This window comes from Cyprinus carpio, chromosome A20 (genome assembly GCF_018340385.1).
Source record: "Cyprinus carpio isolate SPL01 chromosome A20, ASM1834038v1, whole genome shotgun sequence".
NCBI lineage: Eukaryota > Metazoa > Chordata > Actinopteri > Cypriniformes > Cyprinidae > Cyprinus > Cyprinus carpio.
Genome location: NC_056591.1, coordinates 14,796,402 through 14,822,347, shown reverse-complemented (window position 1 = coordinate 14,822,347; position 25,946 = coordinate 14,796,402). Strand labels below are relative to the sequence as shown.

At 35.9% G+C, this 25,946-nt stretch overlaps 1 protein-coding gene across 3 annotated transcripts in view; it reads right to left on the bottom strand.

Annotated features, from left to right (window-relative positions):
* Positions 1–13,063, bottom strand: part of LOC122148979 (proline-rich membrane anchor 1-like) — a 29,491-nt gene extending 16,428 nt beyond the window's left edge. For 2 of the 3 annotated variants that reach the window (XR_006162759.1, XM_042777756.1), the window contains exons 1-2: positions 12,260–13,063; positions 11,189–11,339 (exon numbers count right to left, since the gene is read on the bottom strand). Coding sequence is in view for 2 of the 3 variants with exons in the window: in XM_042777756.1 (XP_042633690.1) it covers positions 11,189–11,339; positions 12,260–12,352 (244 nt within the window). In the remaining variant the exon portion in view is untranslated. The remainder of the gene's footprint in view (positions 1–11,188; positions 11,340–12,259) is intronic. The other variant, XM_042777757.1, reaches the window with a different exon arrangement.
* Positions 13,064–25,946: the final 12,883 nt, after the last annotated feature.

Here is a 25,946-nt window from a genome sequence, read left to right as displayed (position 1 = left end):
ATTTGTAAAAACATCTACTAGAGGATGTACACTGGTTGATTACACATCTTTAAAACTTGCATTAAGACACTACACAGCAAGCACATTTTCCATTTTATTTCCTCTTATTTCAACACAAAATCTGTCTGCTTGTATAGGGTTATAAGTGTATTCTGCATATTCTCTCTGTCTGATAACTTAAAGTAAAGAGTGAAATGACTAATATTCGATAATGAGTGTACTGTCAGAGAGAAAGGTCTGTCCTCAGAAGACTCCTTAGTCTCAGATGGCCCAACACACGCTGTGTGTTTACCGAGAAATGATGGCTGCCCCAAAGAGATGACTTCGCAAAGAGTGTCTAGCTTGAGTGAACTCAATAATTGGACCCTTGTGCATCTGTTGGGAATGTATGCAAGGGAAAAAGGGACCCTTTTTAATAGGAGGCGTTTACACTCTTAAAAGGATAGTTCACCCGACAATGAAAATTCTGTCATAATATACTCATCCACATGTTGATACAAAAGATTTTTGTTCATACAATGAAAGTCAATCAGTCCATTATATGGACAAAAACAGAAACACTGTTCCAAATATCTGCTTTTGCATTCTGCAGACGATAGTAAGTCATACAGGACTGGAACAACACAAGGATGAGTTTAAATTTTTAGGTAAATATCCCTTTAATCTTAAAGAAGATGCGATGCAAATGCAGCAAAATTAAGTCAATTCATGTTTTAACAGCTAAACTAAAAATAAAAATACTCACTTATACTTAAGTTAAAACGAAATTAAATCACTGGACATAATGTGCATCAGCTCATTAAAAGTTTTGCCAGAAAAGTTTTGTAATATCTAACATTAGTTTAATGCGAGTACCTGTTACTTGTACACTGTGAACAGCAGTGTCTCCTGTCTATGATAAAGGAGCGGCAGACAGATATCAGAGGTTCGGTCTCATGAAGGCAGAGTGATCCAGGCCTATTAGATTAGGCTATTTTTGTACCTGCTCTCCTGTTTAATGGAGTTACATGGCTCTGGATTGCCTGGGCAAAACTGATTTTAAAATAAGATGACTGACAGACTGCCAGATATAAAAAACAAACAATAACTCCATCTTGAGTCGAGCTCTGCACATTTTTTGGTAGACTGCCATAGAAGGAGCAAAGTCAGAGACTTTTTAGTAGTTTATGAGAATTTTCAACTCCAAACTAATTCCTAACACTTACTTAGACTAAGGGCTCATCCTTTTTTTATTCTCACTCTCTCTTCGCTTGCAATACCATCTGCTGATTTCCTCATACTTGAATGTTATGAGATATTACACAAGCAAGAAGTGGCTGCCACTGGCTTTGATTTCACAGATTAGATGCCATCAGACCTTAATGAGACTTTCATTCTGCAGACCTGGATTTAACTGAAAGCCCCCACTCAATACCCCACTTTTATACTTCACGCCTGAGCCATAGACCTCTTGCGTTTGATCGCAAGCACAGGTAGGGAGGGCCTCCGCTCTCCTTCTACAATGGGAAAGTCTGCAGGCAGAGGGAGGGAGCAATCGTGGGCCTCCATCCCTGTGGGTGGCTCATCCACACTCATGACAAAGTGCATCCGAGCAAAGGTCAGTGCAGAGCCTGCAGGCAACTGCTGCTTCCCCCATCCTACCTAGTTAGTCATACTCAAACATCACTCCATCATCCAATGACGATGAGTGGTGAAATGAAAAAAATAAAAGTGAGTACAAAGATGATTCAAAAGCTGTGGGGGTGTGGAAAGCTAGATGAGACAGTGAGGGTGATCGATGAAGGCGACTCTCCAAAGTCTCTGGCACACATCCTAAAGCCCTCTTTAATTAAAGCTAGGAGCATGGTGCATGGCCAGACCTGCAAGCATGTCCTGTCCGTTTGGTTGAGGGGATGTGATGGAGACTGACCGTGACTCCTGACATTCCACCACAACTCCTGACATTTGCCAGTGGCATTGGGCTGGATGCGTAAGAGTAAGATCACAAGCTAGAAAGAAAATTACATGACTTCAGCAGCATCTTCTCTTCATGTATCTACACATGTACATACTATGTTTTATCAACAATTTCTTTGATTTTATTTGTATTTTCAAAACATCAAAAATGGATTTCTCAGCAACTTTTATTAATCAGGATTTACAATGTGTTGGGTCATCATAATAATCATTGACTGTCAATTTTTGAGTTAAATATTATTACATAATTTGCTTGCTTAATGTTCCAGGCAGATCATGCTACAGCACTGAAATCTAATCCCGCCCAGATAGGAATGTCTGTGGAAATTTTTCATAACATTTCTCCTCATTAATTTTGACCTTTGGTGAATACCATAAGCTAATTTTCTTGTTGTGCAGGCTGGTGCACTTTCATTATGGATTTAAACCTTTTGCCAAGTTTCTGAGTGAAATAACAGTTGGTCGTTCAACTGCCTTCTGGCATCCCATCCAACATAAAAAGCTAATTAAATCAATAAGGAGAGCCCGGTACTGGAAACTGAGGTGGAGAAAGAGAGGTGGAGTTTAAGCAGACTAAATGATTGGAAATATCCAGTGCACATCATGAGAGAAGTCTGTCGTTTGACAGGAAGATTGAGTTATGACATTTTGATAAATAATTACTAGGTCAAAAAATAAAAATAAAAAACTATGCAGTGATGAATTGTTCACATGCATTAAAACATTTTCAACTAAGCGATTAATAACCAAAAAGTCTGGATATGAGTTTGTAAAGTATGTCAGACCAGAAACACAACCAATCTTCAAACATATGGTATCCTGAAGTAGGCCTATTCACACAGGTGGCAAAATAACTCAGCAAAGACATAACACAATGTACAAAATACATAACATTAAATCTTGATTCTAATCAGGGCAGAAATTTGTTTTATCTCCAGAGATATACGCCCATCCCAGATAGCACTCTACCAACTACCTTTACACTGTAGATGTTACCTTCATCTTTGAAGAGTCCAGACCTGCATCGTAAAGTGTACTGTATCAAAAAGGTGATGAAATGCCTTGTTATGATTAATATATTACATTCTCAATCAGCCTTCTCAAGCACAGAAAAAGACAAAACATTTAAACTAAATACAAAGTGCTGCATCATGAGAATCGTGATCAGCCTCTCTAGTATGTAATTAACCTAAACTGGAAAGTATTAATTAACCATGCATAAAAAAAGCTTTATGCCCTCCCCTCCAGTCTGAGACTATTTAAGGGTCTTGAACTTATTTGCAGTTAAGCGTACCATTGTGTGCACAGAGCAACTGCATGGCTTTCCGCCAATGACTGTCAATCTGCTTATGCTTCTTGATTACCAATGTCCTCTCTAAGACAAACTGGATCATGGGGAATCAATACATGAAACAATAGCAGATAGGCTCGACAACACATTAGACAGAGGGAAAGGTGAATGTACGAGTGTGTGAGCAGAGGTGAATGGCTCCTGTTTCAACAGATTCTCTACTTTATACCAGGTGAATTTCTCAATTTCACAGTCAGCGAAAATGTCAGTGGGTGTTACACCCCTCATCCTTCTGCGCTATGGCCCAGTCATCAGACAGCGGATAAGATCTTGTATGAGTATGAGGTAAGGTAGCTTTAAATTTCCTCAAGTGTTTGGAAATATATTTGAACAACAATAAAATTAAACATCTGATACGTAAAATGAAAACAAAAAGTGTAAAATCAGACCGGTTCATCAGCTTCTTCAACCCCCACTTAGATACTCAAAAATGTAAAAAGTAAGTGGCTTTATTTGAAAGTACATTTGTCAAAACAGAAACAAGATTGGTAACAGTGTATACACACACCTCATCTGTAATTTCTATTGATTCACGGAAAAATAAATCAAAACAAAACAAGGCACTTAAATTGTTCATTGTGACGGAACATGTTAGCATTGCATGGTCAGTCACTATCATGTAAGTGTATTGATTTTTTACTGTGAGATCCTCGATCATGTACCTATTCTGATTAATTGTTATATAATGTAGCACTTCATAGAAGTGGGGGCACTGACTGCCTTCTCACTGTGCAGGACAATTTTACACTTCTGACACAGCAATTTTCCCTATAGCAAACTATCCTACTTGCACGCATTTGAATAATTCAGAAGTATGATAAGAGGGAAAATGTTCTACAGTTGGTCACAGTGTATCTCACAGTGCCTGGTATCTCAGAAATGTGCAGTCACCTGGCATGGTTTCACCTGATGGAAAGACACGTAAAGACAAATTTGTTTCACTTTATTTGTGTTTTGTGTCACAATGCGTTTTTGACTTGGCTACACTTAATTACTTCCTAAGATGTTGAAACGCTTAATTAAGGTTGACATGCTTTGATTTAGCATAAACAGGCAGATGCACTTGCAAGACAAAACATCCCCTCTGGACAGGGAGACATTAGCTTTGCTTTTTCTCTTCTTTACTTTGATTGTCAGGAGGGGGAGTCAAGCTGACAGGCCCAGAGGGAGAATGCCTGACAAGAGGAGAGAAGTACTTTGCCATTTCAAAGCTTTCCATGTTATCCTGTTTTTTGAGGCAGCAACTTTCTGCCTAGATTAAGGAATAACATCATGTTCCACAAAACAACTAGTTCAGTAAAGTTTATGTAATTGTCTATGGGTAAAGTAGCTTTATTAGTGATAAAAAAGTGAAAACAAACCTTTAATCTGAAGATATATACTAGATTTACAAATGAAGGATCTAAAAATACAAGAAAAAACTAAATGCTGATTATTTTCAGCAAATAACTTCTAAATGGCATTATATGATTTATATTTTTTAATTTATATTAATGTTTTAAAGATTAGCTTTAATCGTGTATTATATGATGGCAAGGTACAGTAACATACAAATAGAGGAAATCCCACTTTCCTCTTTGTAACCACTACTGCTACTGCAAGCAACATTTTGACTGACACATAGGTTAGCACCATAAAAATAATATCAAATCCTTTGCACCCTTAAAAGATGTGCTCTCAGGGCTTTTAGGTTACTATAATTTGTCACAATGGCAGTCTAAGTGTCTCTGAACACCTCCGCGAGATTAGCAGAGTTAGGCATGTGTTTCATGCATGCCCTTTTTTGGGCTTAAAAGAGTATGTTCTTTTCCAAGAGCCCAGGAGCAGTTCCATCTAATCTACTTCCCCTCATCTACATCCTCAGCAGTTCTGCTAAAAATAGATTCAGACTAATCTCAAGATAAAATGTGTACACTTTGGTAATATTCTGGATAAGAGGATTTGTGATAAATGGGCTGCTTAAAAAACATCATGTTGCTTTATCGGTATCAATCTGCTCTTCTTGGTTCGTTGGAATGTCAATAACTACTTAAAGAATCTGTTTATTCACCAGGATCCTTACGATATTCAGCCAAAGTTAAACTCACGTTTTAATCCTACTATTAGGTTTAGGGCCTTAGCGCTTCTTATTGCAATCAGGCAAACCTGCCTTTCCTTTTCCACAACTAATACATTCCTCAGTTTAAACCTTTTATCGCTGCTTCAATAACGACAGGTGTGGGAGTCTTCATTAAACACAACTTCCTCATGAATAATTTTAATAAGCTAATGTTAAAGCCATTTCACCCCTAAAGGCAAAGCCTGTCACCAGCCTTCAATCAGTTAATTATCAAAACTGCCTTTCACAGTTAAATCCTCAGCACTCGCGTGGTTGTTAATAGCTATGCTGCATTTCGCCCTCAAAACATTTCATGTCACAGTATGAAAACATAATATTAAAGCCTCCCAGGCTGTTCATGCAAAGTATTGATTTTGTTTGCTTCATATCTGAAGATGTAGCAAGCATGTATGCATGAGGCAGGTACTGATGCAAGGCACATACTAATGTATTGGTCATAAATTCTTACAAATTTTTTTCCCCAAGAGCTTGCCGTTGTTGTGAAAGTACATTATTCAGGCTTAAAGCAGAAGGCTAAAACCAGAGGCAGATTGATTTCACAACCCTTTCAATGCTGAGGCCTCATTGATCTGGCTTTCCTCAGCACCTGACAAGGACCCCTGATGACAAATCTAAAATTTCCACCTCCTGTAATGAAGGGGATTGAACTTTGTTTCAAATGTGAACAGCAACATAGTTTCCGGCCATGTCCATTTCTCAAAACAGGAGGTGTCAGGAAATGAAAATTGTTTCAGCAAGAAGGGCAATCTATTAAACTGCTTATAAGCTACCTTCAAAATGACAGTGACAAAATCTGATTAAATGAACTCGCATGTCTTTCTGGAAAAGTGTGCAGCCACAGCCAATTCATTCTTTTTTGGGGGATTGAACTCTGATGACACTGAGATAAAATCACACTTGTTAGAGGAAATCCTAGACTGCAAGATTTATGTTTGACACACAGAAAGGTACATGAACTCCAATCTGAGGTAATGCAGAGGAATGCTTTTGAGGTTACAAACTGTGTTCAATTTTAAACATTTACAGAGGTCAAAATTTGCCAATGTTATGAATCAATTGCTATTCATAGTTTTCACATGACGTCACAGCCTTATGGGAATGCCCACCTGGAGGGCAAAACAAGGCTTTCTTCTGCTGCCAGCCAGTTTGTACTAAGTGCTAATGTACTAAGACAGTGATATTAAATAGTATACATGTTATTGATGATGCCTACTATATACAGGCAAGCAGATGCACCCAGAATATAAATGTAACATGCCAAATTCACCATGAATAATTTTTCCTTAAAAAAAAAATTAAAGAAAATTCTTAATGTGGCTTTAAGACAGTGATATTGGAGGAACAAATTTAATATACACCTTATTAATAAAACATACTATGTACAGACAGGCAGATGAACCCAGAATATAAACCAACACACAAAGTTTCATGTTCAGCGTTTTCCCATAGAAAACCATAATAGAAAGAAAATGCTTAACATGCAATTTAGCATGTTGCATTCATATTCTGGGCTCATCTGCTTGCAGTATTGTTTTATACTGAATTTGCTATTTTAATATCACTGTCTTAAGGTTCTGTCACATTAGCAAATCTAGGTAAAATAATGTGAGCAAAAAAAGGTCCACTGTCAATAGTGTACCGATTTACAAAGCACTTCTCACACAAAAGTCACTTTCAGACCAAGCAGCTTTCTGTTCATACTGTACAATGGCCAAATCAGTCAGAACTGTTTCATTACCAACATTCTTTAAAAAACCTTTTGTGTTTAACAGAAGAAAGTCAGTTATACAGGTCGGTCTGTGTATATTTTGGTCATTTGATTTTTTTGTTTAATATTGAAAGTAGAAAAATGAGAAACGGCTCCTTTTTCGTTTTTTAATTTTTTGCAAAAAACGAAAAAGAATTTGGCTTAATTTGCAGTTTTTCGTTCAGGGGTAGAAAAATGAATAAACAGCTTAAATATATTCCATTTTTACGTGTGGGCGGGAATTAAATGCCCCTTTCTGCTAAATGGTCAGACAAAAAAAAAGATCAAACCGTGCTGTCATAAGTTCTTCCGCAGTTCTGCGCGGCAGAATACTAGTCCTCTGCTGCTGCAGTTGTACAGATTCTTAAACTGTTTTATTGCAACTACATTTAATCTTTTTCTCATCAAACAACCAGACAAATGAATGACTTGACACAACCCGTTCTGTGGCAGAGCCTAGACAGAGCTTTCTTCTGTGTAGATATAAATTCTATGCTTTGCATTAGCTGGGCATGCCAGGGTATAACCTACCCTGATCCCCCAGTAAGTTTGTTTGTTTAATTAATTAATTAATTTATGATGATGATGATGATGATTATTATTATTATTATTATTATTATTATATTATAAATATTATTATTTATTTCAAAATAAATATTTTAAACACTAATACAAAAAGGGATGAATAATGCTTTGACTTGGGTATATACAGAGTATATAAGAGTAGATTACTTACAAATTGTAATCCATTACTGATTCCAAATTACATGACAAAAAATGTAGTCAGTAATGTAAACCATTACATTTCATATTTTAGGTAATATAGTCAGATTACTTTTTGATTACTTTTGACTTAACTCATTTATCCCATTGATTTAAACAGGATAATCTTGTACCATAATTTTAAATTAAAATAAAAATAAGTCATACACTAACTAAAAAAATATTAAATATTTTATGTTTACCTTCATTTGTTGTGCCATATGACCATTGACCGATGTCAGAGAACCATGAACATGCAAATGTGATAATTATTAAAATATTTATTTTAAAATCTCAGGGGTACTTAAAGGATCACTGATTATGATTTCACTTTTTTAACTTTAGTGTGTAATGTTGCTGTTTGAGCATAAAAAAACATCTGCAAAGTTACGATGCTCAAAGTTTAACGCAAGGGAGATATTGTCTTTTACAGAATTGCTGATTGACCACCCCTTTAAAGTAAATATGTTTATATGGACAAAGAGTTTGAGAATGTCTGCAAATAAGAAATAATGAGAATTTGTGCATTTTAATGAGCTTGAAAGACAAAAGCCTTTCAATAATACATGATAATACATGGTTAACCTACTGAGTGATAATTTAAATAAAAATGAATGCGTTCATCAGTAGTTGATTTAATGTTGAAACACTTCTTAAACCTGAAATTATTTTTGTAAACCCATTGGTCAAATGCTGTGTAGCCACGGGACTAATGACTAATAACTGTGCGAATGTCCTCAAACTGGAAGACTTTCTGAGTGTATATAAACGGCAGACTATTTAAGAAAGGAACATTTAAAAGATAAAAAAGAGGAATTAGAGAGAATCAATAAATGATGAATTATTTATTTCTATTTTGTGAATAATATGTAATCATATAATCTGTTAAAAAGTAACTGTAGTCTGATTTAGTCTGAAACTTGTGCTTGGTGCGAGCTCCTGTGCACTCGCGCACAGGAATGCAACACAAGATTTACTTAAATGTAATTACTTGCCATTTCGGTTTGTTTCTCACCAAACCTTACTGTATACTTCAGAACGTTTGGAATAGACTACACAATGAGATGCATATGATTGTTTTATGACAGATTTGCATCCGCTTAAAGAAGGAAAAGTGAAAGTCAACATTCTCTGACATTAAATGGGTAAGTGCGAGCAGGACATGTGTGCTTCGAAAAAAAGAAGGTAGACCTAATAAGCCTTTAGGACAACATCTGACTAGTTACCCTAGTTAAATAACGCAGAAAAACACGACTACTGTCACGCACAGACCAGTATTGAAGTGCACAGGAAATATGCAGCAGTCTAAATAGTTTATTTAATTAATAATAAGAATTAGTTGAGGTTCACTTGGATTTGTTCCTCAAGAGGGGAAATAATTTAATATGTTGTCATTTATAGTCATATGGTAAAATGCATATTTTTATTTATGTACATTCAAAATGACTACAAAATGTCGTCCCTTTGAAAAATATTGAAAACAACAGAATGCCCTGCTTTAGCGCGTCTCAGTCTCCTTGAACAGCGTATGCCACAAACATGAACCAATACACAGCGAGTAGGCTGCTTGACTCGCATATTTTTAAAAGTCTACATTAAGGTTATTTGACGTTAAATGCATTATTTAAGTCACTTAAGAATAAATCACAGTATGTATCATGATAAAAAGTGACTTTACAGTTTGGAAAATATGGTAGGCTATAGCAAATCCCCCCAGTAGCAGCAGAGGACTAGTATTCTTCCTAGCGGAACTGCAGAAGGACTGATGACTGTTTGATTTTTTTTTCCGAACAATTAGCAGAAAGGGGCATTTAATTTCCGCCCACGTGTAGAAATCGAATATTCAAGCTGTTTATTCATTTTTCTACCCCTGAACGAAAAACTAAAAATTAAGCCGAATTCTTGTTTTTCACAAAAAAAAAAGGAGCCGTATCTCATTTTTCTACTTTCAATATTAAACAAAAAATCTGTGAATAAATGAGAACAGACTTTTGATTTTGGGGTGAACTATCCCTTTTAAGCTATGTTAAAGTGTTAGTTCACCCAAAAATGAAAATTGGGCTGCATTTTACTCACCCCCCAGGCATCCTAGGTGTATATGACTTTCTTCCTTCAGACGAATCCAGTCAGAGTAATATTAAAAATTGTCTTTGATCTTTCAAGCTCTATCGTTGCAGTCAGCGGGTGTTGCATTGCTTCAGTCCAAAAGACGTGAAATAAAAAGTGCCCTTCCATAAAAAAAGTGTCTCACACGGCTCCGGGGGGTGAACAAAGGCCTCCTGTATCAAATCGATGCGTTTTTGTTTGAAAAAAATTCATATTCAAAACGTAATAATCACTTGAATATAGCTTGCACTCACTGTTGAAAGGTTGCGTATGCACCGCTCAGAAGTGATACACGAGGAAACACAGCGAAGAGATCAAAACAAAACAACGGTCACTAATTAGAAGTACAAAACGAGGATTTGTAAAGAAGAATGTCGGAGGAATTCGATATAAGCCAAGAGGAGACTGGTTTCCCTTTGCTAAAGTAAAGAAACTTTACTCCTTTTGATCCTGTAAACAAACGTTGGTTTTCACGAGACTCACCGGCGCATGCGCAATGCTGACCCCATACATCATGTTCCCAGAACTGCTTCTGTGTACAACTGTTCGGTGCAAGCTAGATTCAAGTGATTATTATGTTTTGAATATGGATATTTTTCTTATAAAAATGCATTGATTTGCTACAGGTGGCCTTTGTTTATCCCCCGGAGCCATGTGAGACACTTTTATTATGACAGGAAGCTTTTTATTTCACGTCTTTTGGACTGAAGCAATGCAACACCCGCTGACTGCAACGATAGAGCTTTAAAGATCAAAGACAATTTTTAATATTACTCTGACTGGATTCGTCTGAAAAAAGAAAGTCATATACACCTAGGATGCCTCGGGGGTGAGTAAAACGCAGCTTAATTTTGATTTTTGGATGAACTAACCCTTTAAGTGTTTTAAAATGTCCCGGTGTCTTTAGTAATTTAAATACTGTGGCAGGTAATGTATATGGATAGCATGCGAAAATCTTGCAGTTTCTTCACATATCTTTGTTTTTCTTCTTTTGAGAGGTGGTCTAAATATTCGTGGTTTGAAACAGATGGAAAATTGACAGGCTGCAGTTCTATGGATGTTCCACCCTCCGGGTCTGTGTACTAGTCACATGACTGAACACTATGAATTAGGTACTGCAGAGACATTAGAGGGTAGCACTACTCACCAGTTGGAGCCAGGAGCCTCGGGGGTGGTGGAGGAGGGGGTGGAGGGGGTAACGGTGGGTAGGGCCTACACTGACATGGCAACTGGCAGCTCCCTTCCAGCGGTGCCACTGTGGTCCGAGAGCATGATTTCTGGAGCTCCCCTCTCGCTAACTGGGGTGAAAAACAGAGCACAACTTAGATTAGTGTTTTTGTCACTTCCATTATCATGTGACGTGTAGCACAGCAAAAACTGCAATAGTAAAATGAGATTTTTCGCAATAGCCCTTAGAATTTACAATGAAGAGAACATCATAACAGCACAAGCACTCTATCGTTTTTTCTCTCCGCATGCTGGCAAATGGGAGCTCCCTCCCACTAAAGTGGAGAATGAAGGGTGTGTGGAGGCTGAGGTCTCTCAAAGAGAGCACCCACCCACACCGCAGAGCCTCGGACCCCCAGAAGAGTGGGAGTAACAGGGGGTGAACCTTGACACTGCCTCCCCCTAACAGGCCATCCAGGAAACACTTCTGCTAGTCTTATGAACACTGCTGCCACAGGGGACAATACTAAAGGACCAAAAGCCATGTCTCCAGAACTGAACACAGTTCAATATCTATGACTTTAACTGGTGCTGAAAGGAGGGGATGCTCTTTGGATAAAATGTAGTGCATACTACTGCACTAGTAGTAAATACTACTATTGTAGTAATATTGGATGTATGAGGTCAAAATATTACACACAAAAGTCCAAGGATATTTTGCTTTCAACCATTAAGTGTATTAAAGTGAAATCTTCCTAAACTGTTCTCTGAATCTAAACATACTGATTAAACTCTCGTAGGTTATGACTTATATAATGAAAAATTATATGAATACCATTTATGGTTTAATGGTTGTCAATTGTATCTAATAATGTATAGGTATAAAAACACACAAGTAGACATCTAAATAACTAGATATATTCAATCAATCTCAGCGCAGTAGAAAATTCCATAGTGTCCGTTATGCACGTGCGCATCCGCGACGCTCAGTTATTGAACCGGACTAACGTACGAATTATTATAAACGACTGAACTGCTCGGTCCAACTTACCTGAAATAACGGAAGAAACAGTGAGAGAAAACAGTGACTTAACAAAAAGGGCAAAAAACCCAAAATGAGCGGCATTAAATTTCGGATAAACATTCCTCTTCTGTCTCTTCACAGTCCACCTGGCGAGGACGCGAGTCTGAGGCGCATAAAAGTCATTTATTATCCGCTTCTCAAGGCTTACCAACGATGTTTTCCCCGTGTTTGAGCAGATATGGTTTCTGAAACATTCTCGTCCAATTAAAGCAACAATAATTGGTGACATGGAAGGGTTTGAAGCGACATGGGAAGGACGCTATAGCGCTGTTTCTGAGGAAAGTTGTTAATCCTCCGCGCGCTGCCGTGGCGCGTGCCGTATCCACCACACAAGAGTTGCAAAGCAAAGTTCTCTCCGCGCGCGTTTCTATGCGAGTCGAGCGCTGAATCAGGATTCATTTCTTGCCAGGCATGATGAGATGAGATGTCAGTTTACGACACAGAAGTAACTGACACTCAAAACGCCACGGACAACCCACGCTGACTCTGTTAATCGCTCGGACGCCGGTGCTCAAGTAGGTCCAAAAACTGTAGGCTGGGGATTCACCTCTTCATTATTTGTACAGCACCACTTGACGTGAAGGCGTCCAGTGGGAGACGCGCACCAAGATAACGCACTATTATTAATGCGCTAGCCATTTACATTAGCGACGTAGTCACACGTTTTCTATCGCCTCCGTACTGAGATATAGCGATGTATTCAACGAGGACTCTTAGGGTTACGTTTGGTTAGGTCACGGCGTCAGACAGTGAGCATGTATTCGGGGCGAGTTGGATGTACTCTGCAGAGTAGACAGACACGGAGCACATGAGGCAGTGAGGGAGAGAGCCGGGGGGGAGGGGGGAGGCAGTTTGCCATCCACAGATTTTTGTTTAGGTGGCAGAATTTAAATTTTAGCTTGCGTGGTAAATTAAATGACGTTTTCTGTGGATGTATTACCATCCAAATGAGATTTGATTAACAGCAGGGGGAAAAAATGAATTAAGAGACTTCAATAAATGATCTAAATGCGTCTAATTCTGAAATAGGACTTGGAAGCCAAAATAAAGAAATTGTAACTGGCGGCAAAAGCCCTAAAATACTGGAGCAAAGTGCAATAAAGTCTAGAACAGGAAGTGCAGGTGCCAGTCTATAAACACTTCTAGTTCTGTTAGGCTTGTGTCTGAATGTTGATTGTTGGTTGATGGAACAAACGTAGGTATTATGTAATTATTGTATGACAAAAAATAATGCACTAGTGCTAAAACTAAGTTTAGTCCAGTTTAAAGCTGTGTGCTTTATGATATTACATAGGCTATTCAAAGTTTTGTGTTTGAAGCATTAGATCATGGAGGCAACACAATATAGTATTTAATCACTTCTGTTTGTTATTTTCATTTACGTATGTTTATTTTCTGTTCATTTAAAACTACAGAAATATGACTATTGCTTATTGTTTGTATACCTAGATGTCAGTCACCTAGTTGGCATGACATAAAAAATAATAATAAATCCAAAATTGTATAATAAATGTATAATAAAAATGCATTTCATATGCGTGTGTATATAGTTAGATAGATAGATAGATAGATAGATAGATAGATAGATAGGTAGGTAGGTAGGTAGATATATATATATATATATATATATATATATATATATATATATATATATGAAATATGGCATCAACCCTGCATAAAATCCATGTGCCTAATAAGGATTTAAACAGAAACGGAAAAGCATCACAAATGTTAATTTTTGTTACGTATAGACAAATTATCAGAGAGATCTTTTTTGTAAACTGAAATATGATTTAAGTTTAATTCCTTCTCCCACCACTTCCTCTACCAAACTGCAGTGTGTGGTGACAGCTTACACTTTTGTACTAATACCCCTCCTTCTTCAGATTTAATTAGACTTAGAAGCCCTCTGATGTGATCATCCTAAATGAGGTTGCTCCACTAAATCACCAAAGCAATAAATTCTACCCAGAATAAATTGCATCTTAATTTATAGGTCTTGTTTTATAGACTGAGTCAGAGTCTTCCAGCAACACAGACACCATGTCTCCAATGTGTTGCTTCTGTTTAATTGCAGCGATCATTCATTGTCCCTTAAATATGAACCGGCGGATATTTTGATTTATTCACTTGGTAAACACCACCAGGATTATTTAGTGCAGTTTAAACACACCTTTATCTAGCAATCTGAAAGTAATTAAAGTAATTTAAAATATTATTTAATCAATACTTTATAACAAAACCCACCTCCCTGGGTTTACTTTTCATAAAAGATCAGAAAACCAATGCAAAGCTATTAGAAATGCAGGCACCATACATGCGTTCTCCTGAGTGCTGAACAAATGTAGTCAATAGGAATCGATGTGAGTGCTTGGTTTTAGTGATAGGCTGTAGTCCAAGTTAATGCCATTTCATTAGCTGAGACATGGCCTACTGCAGAGTAGATTAGAAATAGGAAGAGGGATCACCGATCAGGGAGGGCTGAATTCAGACAATAGCTGATCCTACAGCTTGATGCCAGGAAGTCCTGCTTGGTCTGCAGCAGTCCTCTCCCCTGCCTGCTGACCAACCCTAAAGGGTGCTGTAATCTTGTTAAAAAGGAGATTGATGGCTCTGTGTACATTAAGGTAGATCTGTCCGATTGTTCATCCAATTGAGTCCAGGCCATTAGGCCCGTGTTCAATCAAGATGAGCTCACGCTGCTTCTTTTCCTTCCTCTTCATCTTTTCGATTTGTGTTCCTTATCTCCCGGACTTGAATTCTTTATGTATTATTCCTCACCCAAAGAAACCCCTAGTCTATTATGGGCTTTTTTCCGCTGAAGATTGATTTGTGAATCCAATTTGAATCAAACTGGCTGCAGTAGGTATTCTGTTTAGAGATTCAATAAGGATTGAAGGAACTTTGCACCTTAACAACCCAATAGTTCTGTCTCAAGTTGGCGCCAGCTTCATGGCAATAAAGTAGTTTTGCAGACCAGTTGAATGCGCTCAGTAGACAGTATGTCAATAGTCTTGCAATAAAAGAGATCAAAAAGACTTATGGGACTTAATACTTAGGAAATTATATAAGTGTACTCAAGCAAGATGGTAGTATAACACAATCTAAAATGATCATAAACTAAAACTTTAAGCACTCAGTCTTTAGCCTGTTTTGGGGTCTTTACAGCAAGAAGACAAAAGGCACCGCAAGAGACAGTATTTTAATATTTTTATTTCATATATTCATATTTCATTGATCCTGAGGTAGCAATCTTAAAGTAGTTTTCTTTTGGTCACTTAGAGGTCATTACCTTGTTAATTCATCTCTGTGCATGTTTTGACAAATATACAGTAACAACAGGATGTAATCTATGGCTCAAGACATTTGTGCTAGTCTAATAATTGGTGCTTTTACTATATTTATTTTAGCTAGATTTTGATTGTCACTCAATCAGTAAATCAATCATGTTTTTTCTGAGTTTTGGAAAGCCAAAATCGACTTTCACAATGAATGTGATAATGGTTAAAGCATTTGCTGTTGTCAATGACAAAATGTTCATGTTCAGTTCTAAAAGAAAATGTGGTTCCATCCATTTTCTGAAAAGTAATTAAAATTAGGTCCATCTGGCAAAGCTACAGTCATTCATAATAAGTACATTTGCAATTATCTTCATTTCTAAATAGAATTGGTCACTCATGCAGAAACACTACATATATTCTTATGACTGAAGAATTAAGCAATTCAAAAGTGTGCTTGAAAACATTATTGATGAAAAGCCACATGATGATCTTCTTTCAATATACACAATTCTAACATGCAGAACGCTATAAAAAGTCAGAATATTAAAATGATGAACTGCTAAAATCAAGCCAACCTCAACTTTCACTTCATGCATATACTGAATATGTTATTATTCAATTAAGTTGCTTAAACCATATTGACTTAGAAGATTCTCTCCTAACTGTTGCTCCATCTTGACAGTAGTTGACCTGAAAAAAAGTGACTGTAAATGAGGACATTCCGATAATTCCTAGTACATATTACTCTGTGTCTGCTCTAATAACATGTTGCAAAACATTTCTTTGTGCTTGCATGGTCTCTCCATGATATAATGCTGTATCGAAGCCTGTGGAGAGCACTTAGATATAATGCAGCTGAAGCACAGTGCCCAACCTTGCACGGGTCTGCGGGTGGGGGGGGGGTGCATGGGTAGACTGTGTCCTGAGATGGAGGGAGCAGTGGTGATAGATGATGTTGTGACAGCCGTTCGTTTCTTGCTGAGTTTTTTCCGCCCCAGGTCAAGGAGTGAAGTGCAGTGGAGTCAGCACAGCCATGGCACTGTGATTTAAGGCCTGTGCTTCAACAGTAAATCGATCTGAGTGGAAGAGCCTGAGTGGCCAGCAGCAGAGAAGCAAATCCAGCAAGGTATCCCTCAGATCCCAGGGAGAACATTGCACTTTCTGACAGGATAGGCGTAAGGCTGCCAAAAGCCTCTGCAAGCTCATGCAGTCCCTAAAGTAAATCGCTACAGAGCATGTTTACAGAAATGTCTGTGCTGGGATATAATGGATAACAATTATTTGCTTTCCTGTGCAACATGTAACACTTTGCCAGATTCATTTTTTAACTCAAGCATTTAAAATGGACAGTTAGCCAATCATTATTACCACCACAACCCTATTAAAATAAAAATAAATAAATACAAATACAAATAAAAAAAAAAAATATTAATAACATATAAACATTTTTAAATAATATAAACTGTAAATGTAAAATGATTTATAATGTCTAATGTATTTATTTATTGTTTTAATCATTGTGAGCAGCATAATTATGCAAAATCTGTACAGAGAAGCAGTGTCAAGCACCAAAAGAAGCACCATAAAATTAGTCAGTGCAACTTGTGTGCTATATAGAGTCAATACAACTTGTGCACTATACAGACTGCCTTTTGTCGTATGAAATACTTTCTGATCCTTTTAAGGTGCTTTTTTTATGTTTTTTTTGTCCTTTGTGGATGTTCTGAGAGAGCATTGGAGAGAGTAGTAGCTTATATTTTCATTAGGCTTAAAGCCACCTTATATTTGCTCTGTGATTAATGCTCTTTTACCTTTTATATGAGCCAGTTCATCTCTCTTCTAACTGTCAAGGTAACTTTTAAATCTAAGCTGAGAACAGCTTTAAGTGCCATTGCTGAAGGATGCTTCACTCTCTACAGCGAAAGATAGCTAATGGCACTTTACAGATAACAGGACACAAGTGATCTGCAACAAGCTTTTAGCATTAACATTATCTATAGTTACAGTATATAAAGAGGTATTGCATCATATATGTCTTTACCTTCACCTCCGCTGATCTTTGTGTCATGTCTGACAACAGAGTTTATGTATTTTCTAAACATGGTGAAGTCCTGGTCTTGTAATTGCTATAAGCACTGTAGATGCCTACGAATTAGATCTTACTGCACAAGCAGAAATAAACTGTAGGCGTTCTGAGTTGAAATGACATGTAAATTACAGAGCCATTACATTTACACAGTAATGAAATGCTTGACTGGATCATTGACACCTCATGACTTAAACTAAAGCCATAACTTAATGTTTATACAGTGGTGTAAATGTGCAACTCTGTAGGGTTTTTCCCTGTGTCCGGTACAAAATCTAGTATAATATCATGAAATGTATCTATATAAGTGTTGCTTGCAAGTTCATGTTGACTGGTCGTTGACTCGGAACAAGGTGTCCATACTTACTGAGCCATACTAAGTAAACAAACCTTGACCCCTTGGTCACAAAATGATTTCCTTGTCGAAATATGCAGCTGTGAAAGATCTGTAGGTTTCGCTGTACAGGCACATTAGTCTGTTTTGTTCTGGAACATTATACTATATCACATTTTTGATTGTCTCAAAGATGGCTGATAATTGATTAATACTTTTATTAATTACATTACATTTTTGTAATGTAAAAATGTAATTACATTTACATTACATTACAAAGTGACACTAAAAGCATTTATAATGTTATAAAAAATATATTTCAAATAAATGCAGCTGATATGTCAGAATGTACAAAAATAACTCACTGTAATGGACACACACACACTGGTGGCCTCATTTCCATTTCTTTATGTTTCTTTTTGCTTTATTTTCATCTGGCTTTCCCAAAATAATGTGATGTCTATTTAAAGGGATCGTTCACCCAAAAATAAAAATTCTGTCATCATTTGCTCACCCTCCTGTCATTTCAAACCTGTATGAATTTCTTGAAGATTTTGAAGAGTGTCTCTGTGCTTTTTTCATCCACACAGTTAAAGTTAATGATGTCCAACATGAACTAAATCAGATGAACAATTCTTCAAAATGACTTCTTTTGTGTTTTGCAAGAGAAAGAAATGACATGAGGGTGTGTAAATAATGACAGAACTTTCATTTTTGAGTGAACTATCCCTTTAAAGGGGTCTCAGTTTGGTTCTTTCAAAGAGGACTCAAGTGTGACAATAGCCTTGGTTAAATCTATTTTTTCTTTGAAAAATGTCACAGTATCAAATGTCAGACCATGGCAAAAGATCAAACAGGGCTTTAGTCCAAAGACCTTCCAGAGATGGATATGCTGTGTATGGTATCGCGAGTCTGCAGAGGGGAGTTTATTTTCCTGAAAACTAGCTGGCCAACATCAATAGCAAAAATTAACATGAGCAACATGGTGCAACCTTTTGTATTAGTGTCGTCATGCAGTATGTTCTGATACATCAATTAGCGCCTTAGATATCAGTGTGTGTTGTTGTGTTCTTTTGAATGGATTAATGACTTCTTTTCATTTATTATCTACAGGTAAGAGTCTTTGAAACGATGGATGCATTGTTAGCCCAACCATTATTAACGCCCAAGCTCCAGCTTGGCCTGCATGATGAAAGAGAGCAAATTGAATGTGAAGGTAATAGACAGATCCACAGCTGTGGGATTGATGGCCCCTCTGAGCTTCTATTTCAGTTTGAATGATTGAACTTCGATAGCCAAGAGCACCTGGTATCACCTTCTGGCTGTCAGATATTAGCTGGGTATTATTTAGTCCGGAGTGATTATGATATAGAATTGTGCTTCAAATGAAATTCCAGCACAAAGAAGTTTTAATGGTTCAGAAGCAGTATTTAAATGTTATTCTCATTTCACAATTGCTTGGTTACCACCCTATATACTAGAAAGTCTTCATTAAGGATCACAAAAGAAGGTATTTTGTTTATACAGTGAAAGTCAATGGTGTCCAATGTTGTTTTAATTGATCGGGCAAAAACAGTTGGAACATTCTTCAAAATATTTTCTACATAACAAAGATAGGGGTTTGGAACAACATAAAGGTGATTATATGATGACCGATTGCAATTTATTAATATTGTGTTGTGTATGGTTATTTATAGAATGAGTCATAAAATTATTTGACAGCATAGAGTATGTATCACAGATCAGCGGTTCTATTTTTAAAGCCTTTATTATTTCCCTTGTGACTGGCAGGATGGATGTTATTAGCCCAAGGCCCTTGTATAAGGATCTGACGTGCAGCATCTGAAGTGGATCATGGATTGTGCAAAAAAATAAAATGTGCAAAACAATAAAATGATTGAACATAATTGTATTTGGAAAGATTAGACCAAACAAAACTTGTTGATAATTGACGGTAGCCATTGACTTCCATAGAACTTTTTTTTTCTATAGTATGGAAATCAATGGCTACAGTCAACTGTTTGTTTACCAACATTCTTCAAAATATCTACTTTTGTGCTCAACAGAAGAATTAAACTCATGTGGGTTGGGAACAAGTCGAGAGTGCGTAAATGAGAACAGAAAAACACCTTTTCTGAGAGTCATATTGCAATCATTTCTGAGAACTCAGACTCAGCTGTGAGAGGAGTCGGGAAGCCTGGGGAGGACAGAGAGAACTCATGATTGTGGTGTGAACAGTGGACAGTGAGTGGGTTTCTGCTGCCAGGTGCATCTGGCAGGGTAAATTATGCGACTGATTTAACCTCATCACACCGGCACAGTTGGTTGTGGATAAGGCATGAATCATGCAGTGTCCTCCTGAGGTGGGTTACCACTTTCAACATAAACTTCTATCGACTCTGCAGCTTTCCAAGTTCAGGGTTTGTAAGATATTTAAATGTTTTTGAAAGAAGAAGTCTCTTAATTTCACCCTTAAGTTCTTTTAAGTTCACCCTGGCTGCTACAGTGTCACATGATCATCAACACAATTCTTTTTGTAACATTGTGAATACATTAATTTACATTTTCTATTGTCTTTACTGTCACGTTTGAACAATTCAATGTGTCCTTGATCAAAATAATACAGTAATTGTACAGCATCTCTACAAAATATTCTGCAGATTAACAGTGTTTCTGAGTCAATGGCCCAGAGCAATGCTGATGTCTGGATGCCACTGTAGATCTTTGTATACACTTTGTGCAATATGGAACTACTGTGTGATAGAAAGAATGAGGGATGGTGGTCTAGAACGGTGCTTGCCAACCCAGAGATTTACATACTTGCTCAATCTTGGATTAATGGTATATGTTGTTTAAGTAGTTCTAGCAGCACTGTCATAGTTATTGTACACTTTGTTCCTATACAATGTTAGATCTAGGCATTAGTATTGGATACGAGAACATGCACTCCATAAGTATGTGCATTGTTAGCTATTCTGTTGGCTGCATTTTAAATAAATCCCCTGCAAAAGAAAATCAATTAAATAAAATGTTTGAACAGCATGGACACATTAAATCTTGGACAGTGAGGCTTAATGTTTCTGCACTAAATCTGCCACTCAATTACAAATGAATACACAGCACTTTATGTTTCAAATCTAAGCTTGAGATAATGAGACGAAGCTAAGCCTAGAATCCTTAGAAAATAGTTTGATTATGAAGCAAATTAATTTTATAAATAAGTGAGCATGCTGGTAAACCACAAATGAATGCTGACAGGCTAGTTAAATATTCCAGTAATGTGTAATCTGACCACAGATTTTATCCAGTCTAACTGAATCAATCCTAAATCATAATGGTAGCAGTCAGTTCCTCTCCTAACATCAAGGGCACTTTGTCCTAGTCATGCTTTTTTCCTGGTCTCGCTCACCATCAAGTTATCTTATTAAATCGCTGATCATCTCTAGTACTGCCACCAGCAGATGCTGCACATAAATGAGATTGAAATAAGACACATTAAAATATATACACATACATATATACTACATACATACATACATACATACATACATATATATATATATATATATAAATACACACACAAAAATACATACACAAACACACATATATATATATATATATATATATATATATATATATATATATATATATATATATATATATATATATATATATATGGGGGTTTCAAATGTTTTGAAATGGTTGAAATAAAGAAATATACACCTACACATTTAGAATGTCTAAAATTTATCATCCAAAGGCATCCAAAGCTATAAAGAAGTATAAAGTATATGACTGAAATATCAGATGATCTTCTGTTTCCAACACAATAAGTGGATTCTGTCAGATTTTTTTCTAAATCAGGAATGCAGCCACAACCCAGCTTTCACCTATTCAGCCTTTCCATAGTTACTTATGCATGCAGAAATCTGACATTTCCACACAGTAAAAATTGCGAATGCATAAAATCCCCAGCTGTCTTTGATCTAATTAAGCTGAGTTTTCAGTCCTCATTTGTCATTTTGATTCAGTCTATAGCACCTCAGTCAGGCAGCGCATTGACTGAACTCAGCCTTGAAATCAGATGTACCAAACGTGATTGCACACATGATGTGAATGCTGGGAGAACGTATGCCCATCAGCAACAAAGCATTATACAACTGTAAGTTCCAGTCCTCAAATCTGATTGGTCAAGAAAGCGTTCCATGAGTGCTGATTATAACAGTCTAACACCACTGGGACTTTAACTGTTTGGACCACTCGGTTTATCTGTGTTTGTGCGTTCAAGACATTAATGATGGGCATTTTTCACTGACTCTTTATGCAGGTAGCATTGTCTTTATCGATCAATCATTAACTCACTCAAACAGTTTTTTTTTAGGAGTGAAATAAGTCTTTCCGTTTGAATCATTAAATAACTGATTCAAAATACATTCATTTAAGAACAAAATGTTACATTTACATTTAATAAATTAGCAAATGATTTTATTCAAAGTGATGTACAAATAAGGAATATAAAAAAACATTCTTGTCTTTGTGAGTGAATCCATGAATCATTCAATCAACCAATTTGTTCAAAACACTTGCTGTATCCAAAATCATAATCTACACTTACTATTCCCTACATTACTTCACTAAAAAGTCAAATGAAAACGGAAGTGCTGCTGTGGGGGAATTCATTCAGCACAGTGCATGGGTATTCTTTTCTAGTTGCTGTTGTGTGTACATCGGTGTATACTCATTATTGAAATACATAATGGCTGATGTACAAATGTACAAATGACTGAATGAGTGCGCTCAAAAAATTATATTATGGTTTTGGAAACCACTACAAATGCTGCCTCCTGAAATAAGGAGTTCATTTATGAACAAGACTCATTTTGAGTGGGTCCTTGAATCATTCCCTCAACTGATTCTTTAAAAAATAAATAAATAAATAAAGTGAATCCTTGAATACTTTATTCAACTGATTATTTAAAAAAATTATTCATTCAGGAACACCACTTTTTACTATATTCTATACAACTATACTGTTGCTGTTTTTTTAACATGATTTGTACTTTGTTTTCATTGGTGTAGCAAAAATTCACAAGAGTATCATACAATATTGTGTCAAAAATAATTACTCAGTATTAACTTTTGGTTTATTAAGCTGTTGTACAAAAGTAGTGTCACACTCAGTCATGTTGTTTGTCTGAATATCAGTGAATATTAAATACACATGTTGCCATTTGCTTTTTTAAGCCACAACCTAAGCATTTTATTTTTTACTTTTTAATGAATTAATTCTCAGAAATAGGACAGTGATTTTGTGTCGGAAAGTCACAGGGTCACTGCATAAATGCAGCTCTGGCAAAATGTAATGTAAGGTGCTCTTTAACAGATGTTCTCATCAAGCAGAAAGTAATTGCCAAACAAAATCTCTTGATCCAAAAATAACACACTGTCCTGTAGTGACACTGTGGTTAAGCCTTGATCAAGTTAGAGAAATGGCACTGCTGTGCTTTCTTTTACGCAAAGGCTCCATCTGCTGGGGGCATCGAAACACCAAGTGATCTTTCAAAGGCTAAAGATCTGTGTATACTTAAAATAACGTACTTTGCCCCTTTTGCTGTCTTTATGCTGATTTATGTTGACCACCAAGGCTGTTTAACAATTTCAACACGAGGAACAGATGACTCTGCAACATATCTTTCATTTTGAAGCCTCTTTGAATAGATTTAATATGTCAGCTTTTTCATATCACAAAGTTACATACAGCCTTTAGCAAACCAAGCAATGAGTTCAGTGTTGATAATAGCATTTATCTCTCTTGTGAAGCTGTGATAATGGCAATGCAGTTTCAGCAATGATTTTTTTCTCCATCTAAGTCTTCATGCTGACACTAAATTATAAGAAATAAAAGTATGTAAGGCAGTGAAGAAGACAAGATAAGAATAACACAAAAGAGAAGATTGTGTTTAAAAAAAATACCTGGCCTCACTTATTTTCGTACTGGTCATATCTGAGATTTGAGTCTATATTTATGAAACTTTTAGGTGACTATTTTTAGGTTTTATTTTGAAAGTGGAGGCCTACAGTAAAAACGGTTTGATGCATTATTCATCTGGCTAAATTTAGAGGGGCTGTATTAAGACGGGACACTCAGACTACGGTCTGATGGCGCTGTGGTCTGGTGTTGGACTGGGTTCCATCCTATTTATTCTGTGCCCTCTGTGCTATTAATAATCTACCACTCGGATGTGATAGTGACTTGTTTGGGGAAGCCCCTAAATGCGGATATGGTTCATTTAGGGACACGTTGTGTGTGTCGCATGATTTTTTTTTTTTTTTTTTTAAACTGACTTGACTGGACACAGTGTTTTAAAGAATACATTGCTGCATTTCAAGACATGTAAATGAACAAATGTAATCTAATCTAGAGACCTTTTCTTTAAAACATTCTTTGAATGATCTTTTTTAAATATTTTATATTTTCATATTGTTCACTATTAAAAATGTAGCTGCAGAAATAATATAAAATCTTACTTTAAAACTTTTGTGTGCGTAGTTTCATTCACTACCAGTGTTACACCACAAGAGAGCACTAAATCAGTGCACTTAATGTAATGTTTTCACAATACTTAACCATCTTGTGTTCCAGTCATTTTGACCTGGAGAGGATTTTCTTTTTCCCAAAAATGCTAGTTAAGGTTATCTCATTGCTGATCCTTTGCTCTCACAAGGTATAACAACTTTACATCTTACATCATTTGATCAAAAATACAGAAAAAACAGTAATATTGTGAAATATTATTACAACTTAAAATAATAGTTTTCTATTTGAATATACTTAAAAAAAATAATTTATTCCTGTGATGCAAGGCTGAATTTTCAGCATCATTACTCCAGCCTTCAGTGTCACATGTAACATCCAGTCTATCACATGATCATTTAGAAATCATTCCAATATTCTGATTTATTATGAGTGTTGGAAACAGTTCTGCTGTCTAATATATTTGATGAATAAAAGGTTAAAAAGAACAGCATTTATTCAAAATAAAAAATTTTTCTAATAATATATATTCTAATAATATATTTTCTTTACTATCACTTTTTATCAATTTAACACATCCTTGCCGAATAAAAGTATTGATTTTATTTTTAAAAAAAAGAAAGAAAAAAAATATCACTGACCCCAAATTACTGACCAGTAGGATGTAGCTTTGCATCACAGAAATAAATGATAGCATGTGATAATGATCCTAAAAATTCAGCTTTGCATCACAGAAATAAATGATAATTTAAAGTATAATAAATTTAAAAACAATTATTTTAAATTGTAAATATATCACAATATTAAAATTTTTTCTGTATTTTTGATCAAATAAATGCAGGCTTGATGAGCAGAAGAAACTTCTTTCAAAAACATTAAAAATAGTAATGTTTCCAAACTTTTGGTCTGTTCTATATATATGTATGTATATATATATATATATATATATATATATATATATATATATATATATATATATATATTATATATATTTATTTATTTATTTTATTTTTATTTTTTTCCCACCTTGTTACATTTGTAGTGTTCCTGTTCAAAAATAACTGGCCTACAAAAAATTGCTTAAAAATTTCTTATGCTATATTATTACCAAAAATTCAATTCAGCTCAACTTTTTTTCTCTCAATTAACTCAGCTCTTGTATTTCTCATTGATTCAAAAGTATGCAACCCAGTTTTTGAGGGAACATCGCCAAAATTATTAAATAATGCTTTTGCATTAATGCATTAATTCATTTTATTTTAATGTTTTAAATCTTCTTCTTGTAAACTCCTTGTTATGTCTTTATTACATTTCTAATCATTTTAAAATATTATTGTTTTTACAAATAAGTACAATATATAAACAAAAACAGGGTGAAAAGGGTCTCACCAAGGTTAAAACAAAAAAATAAATAAATA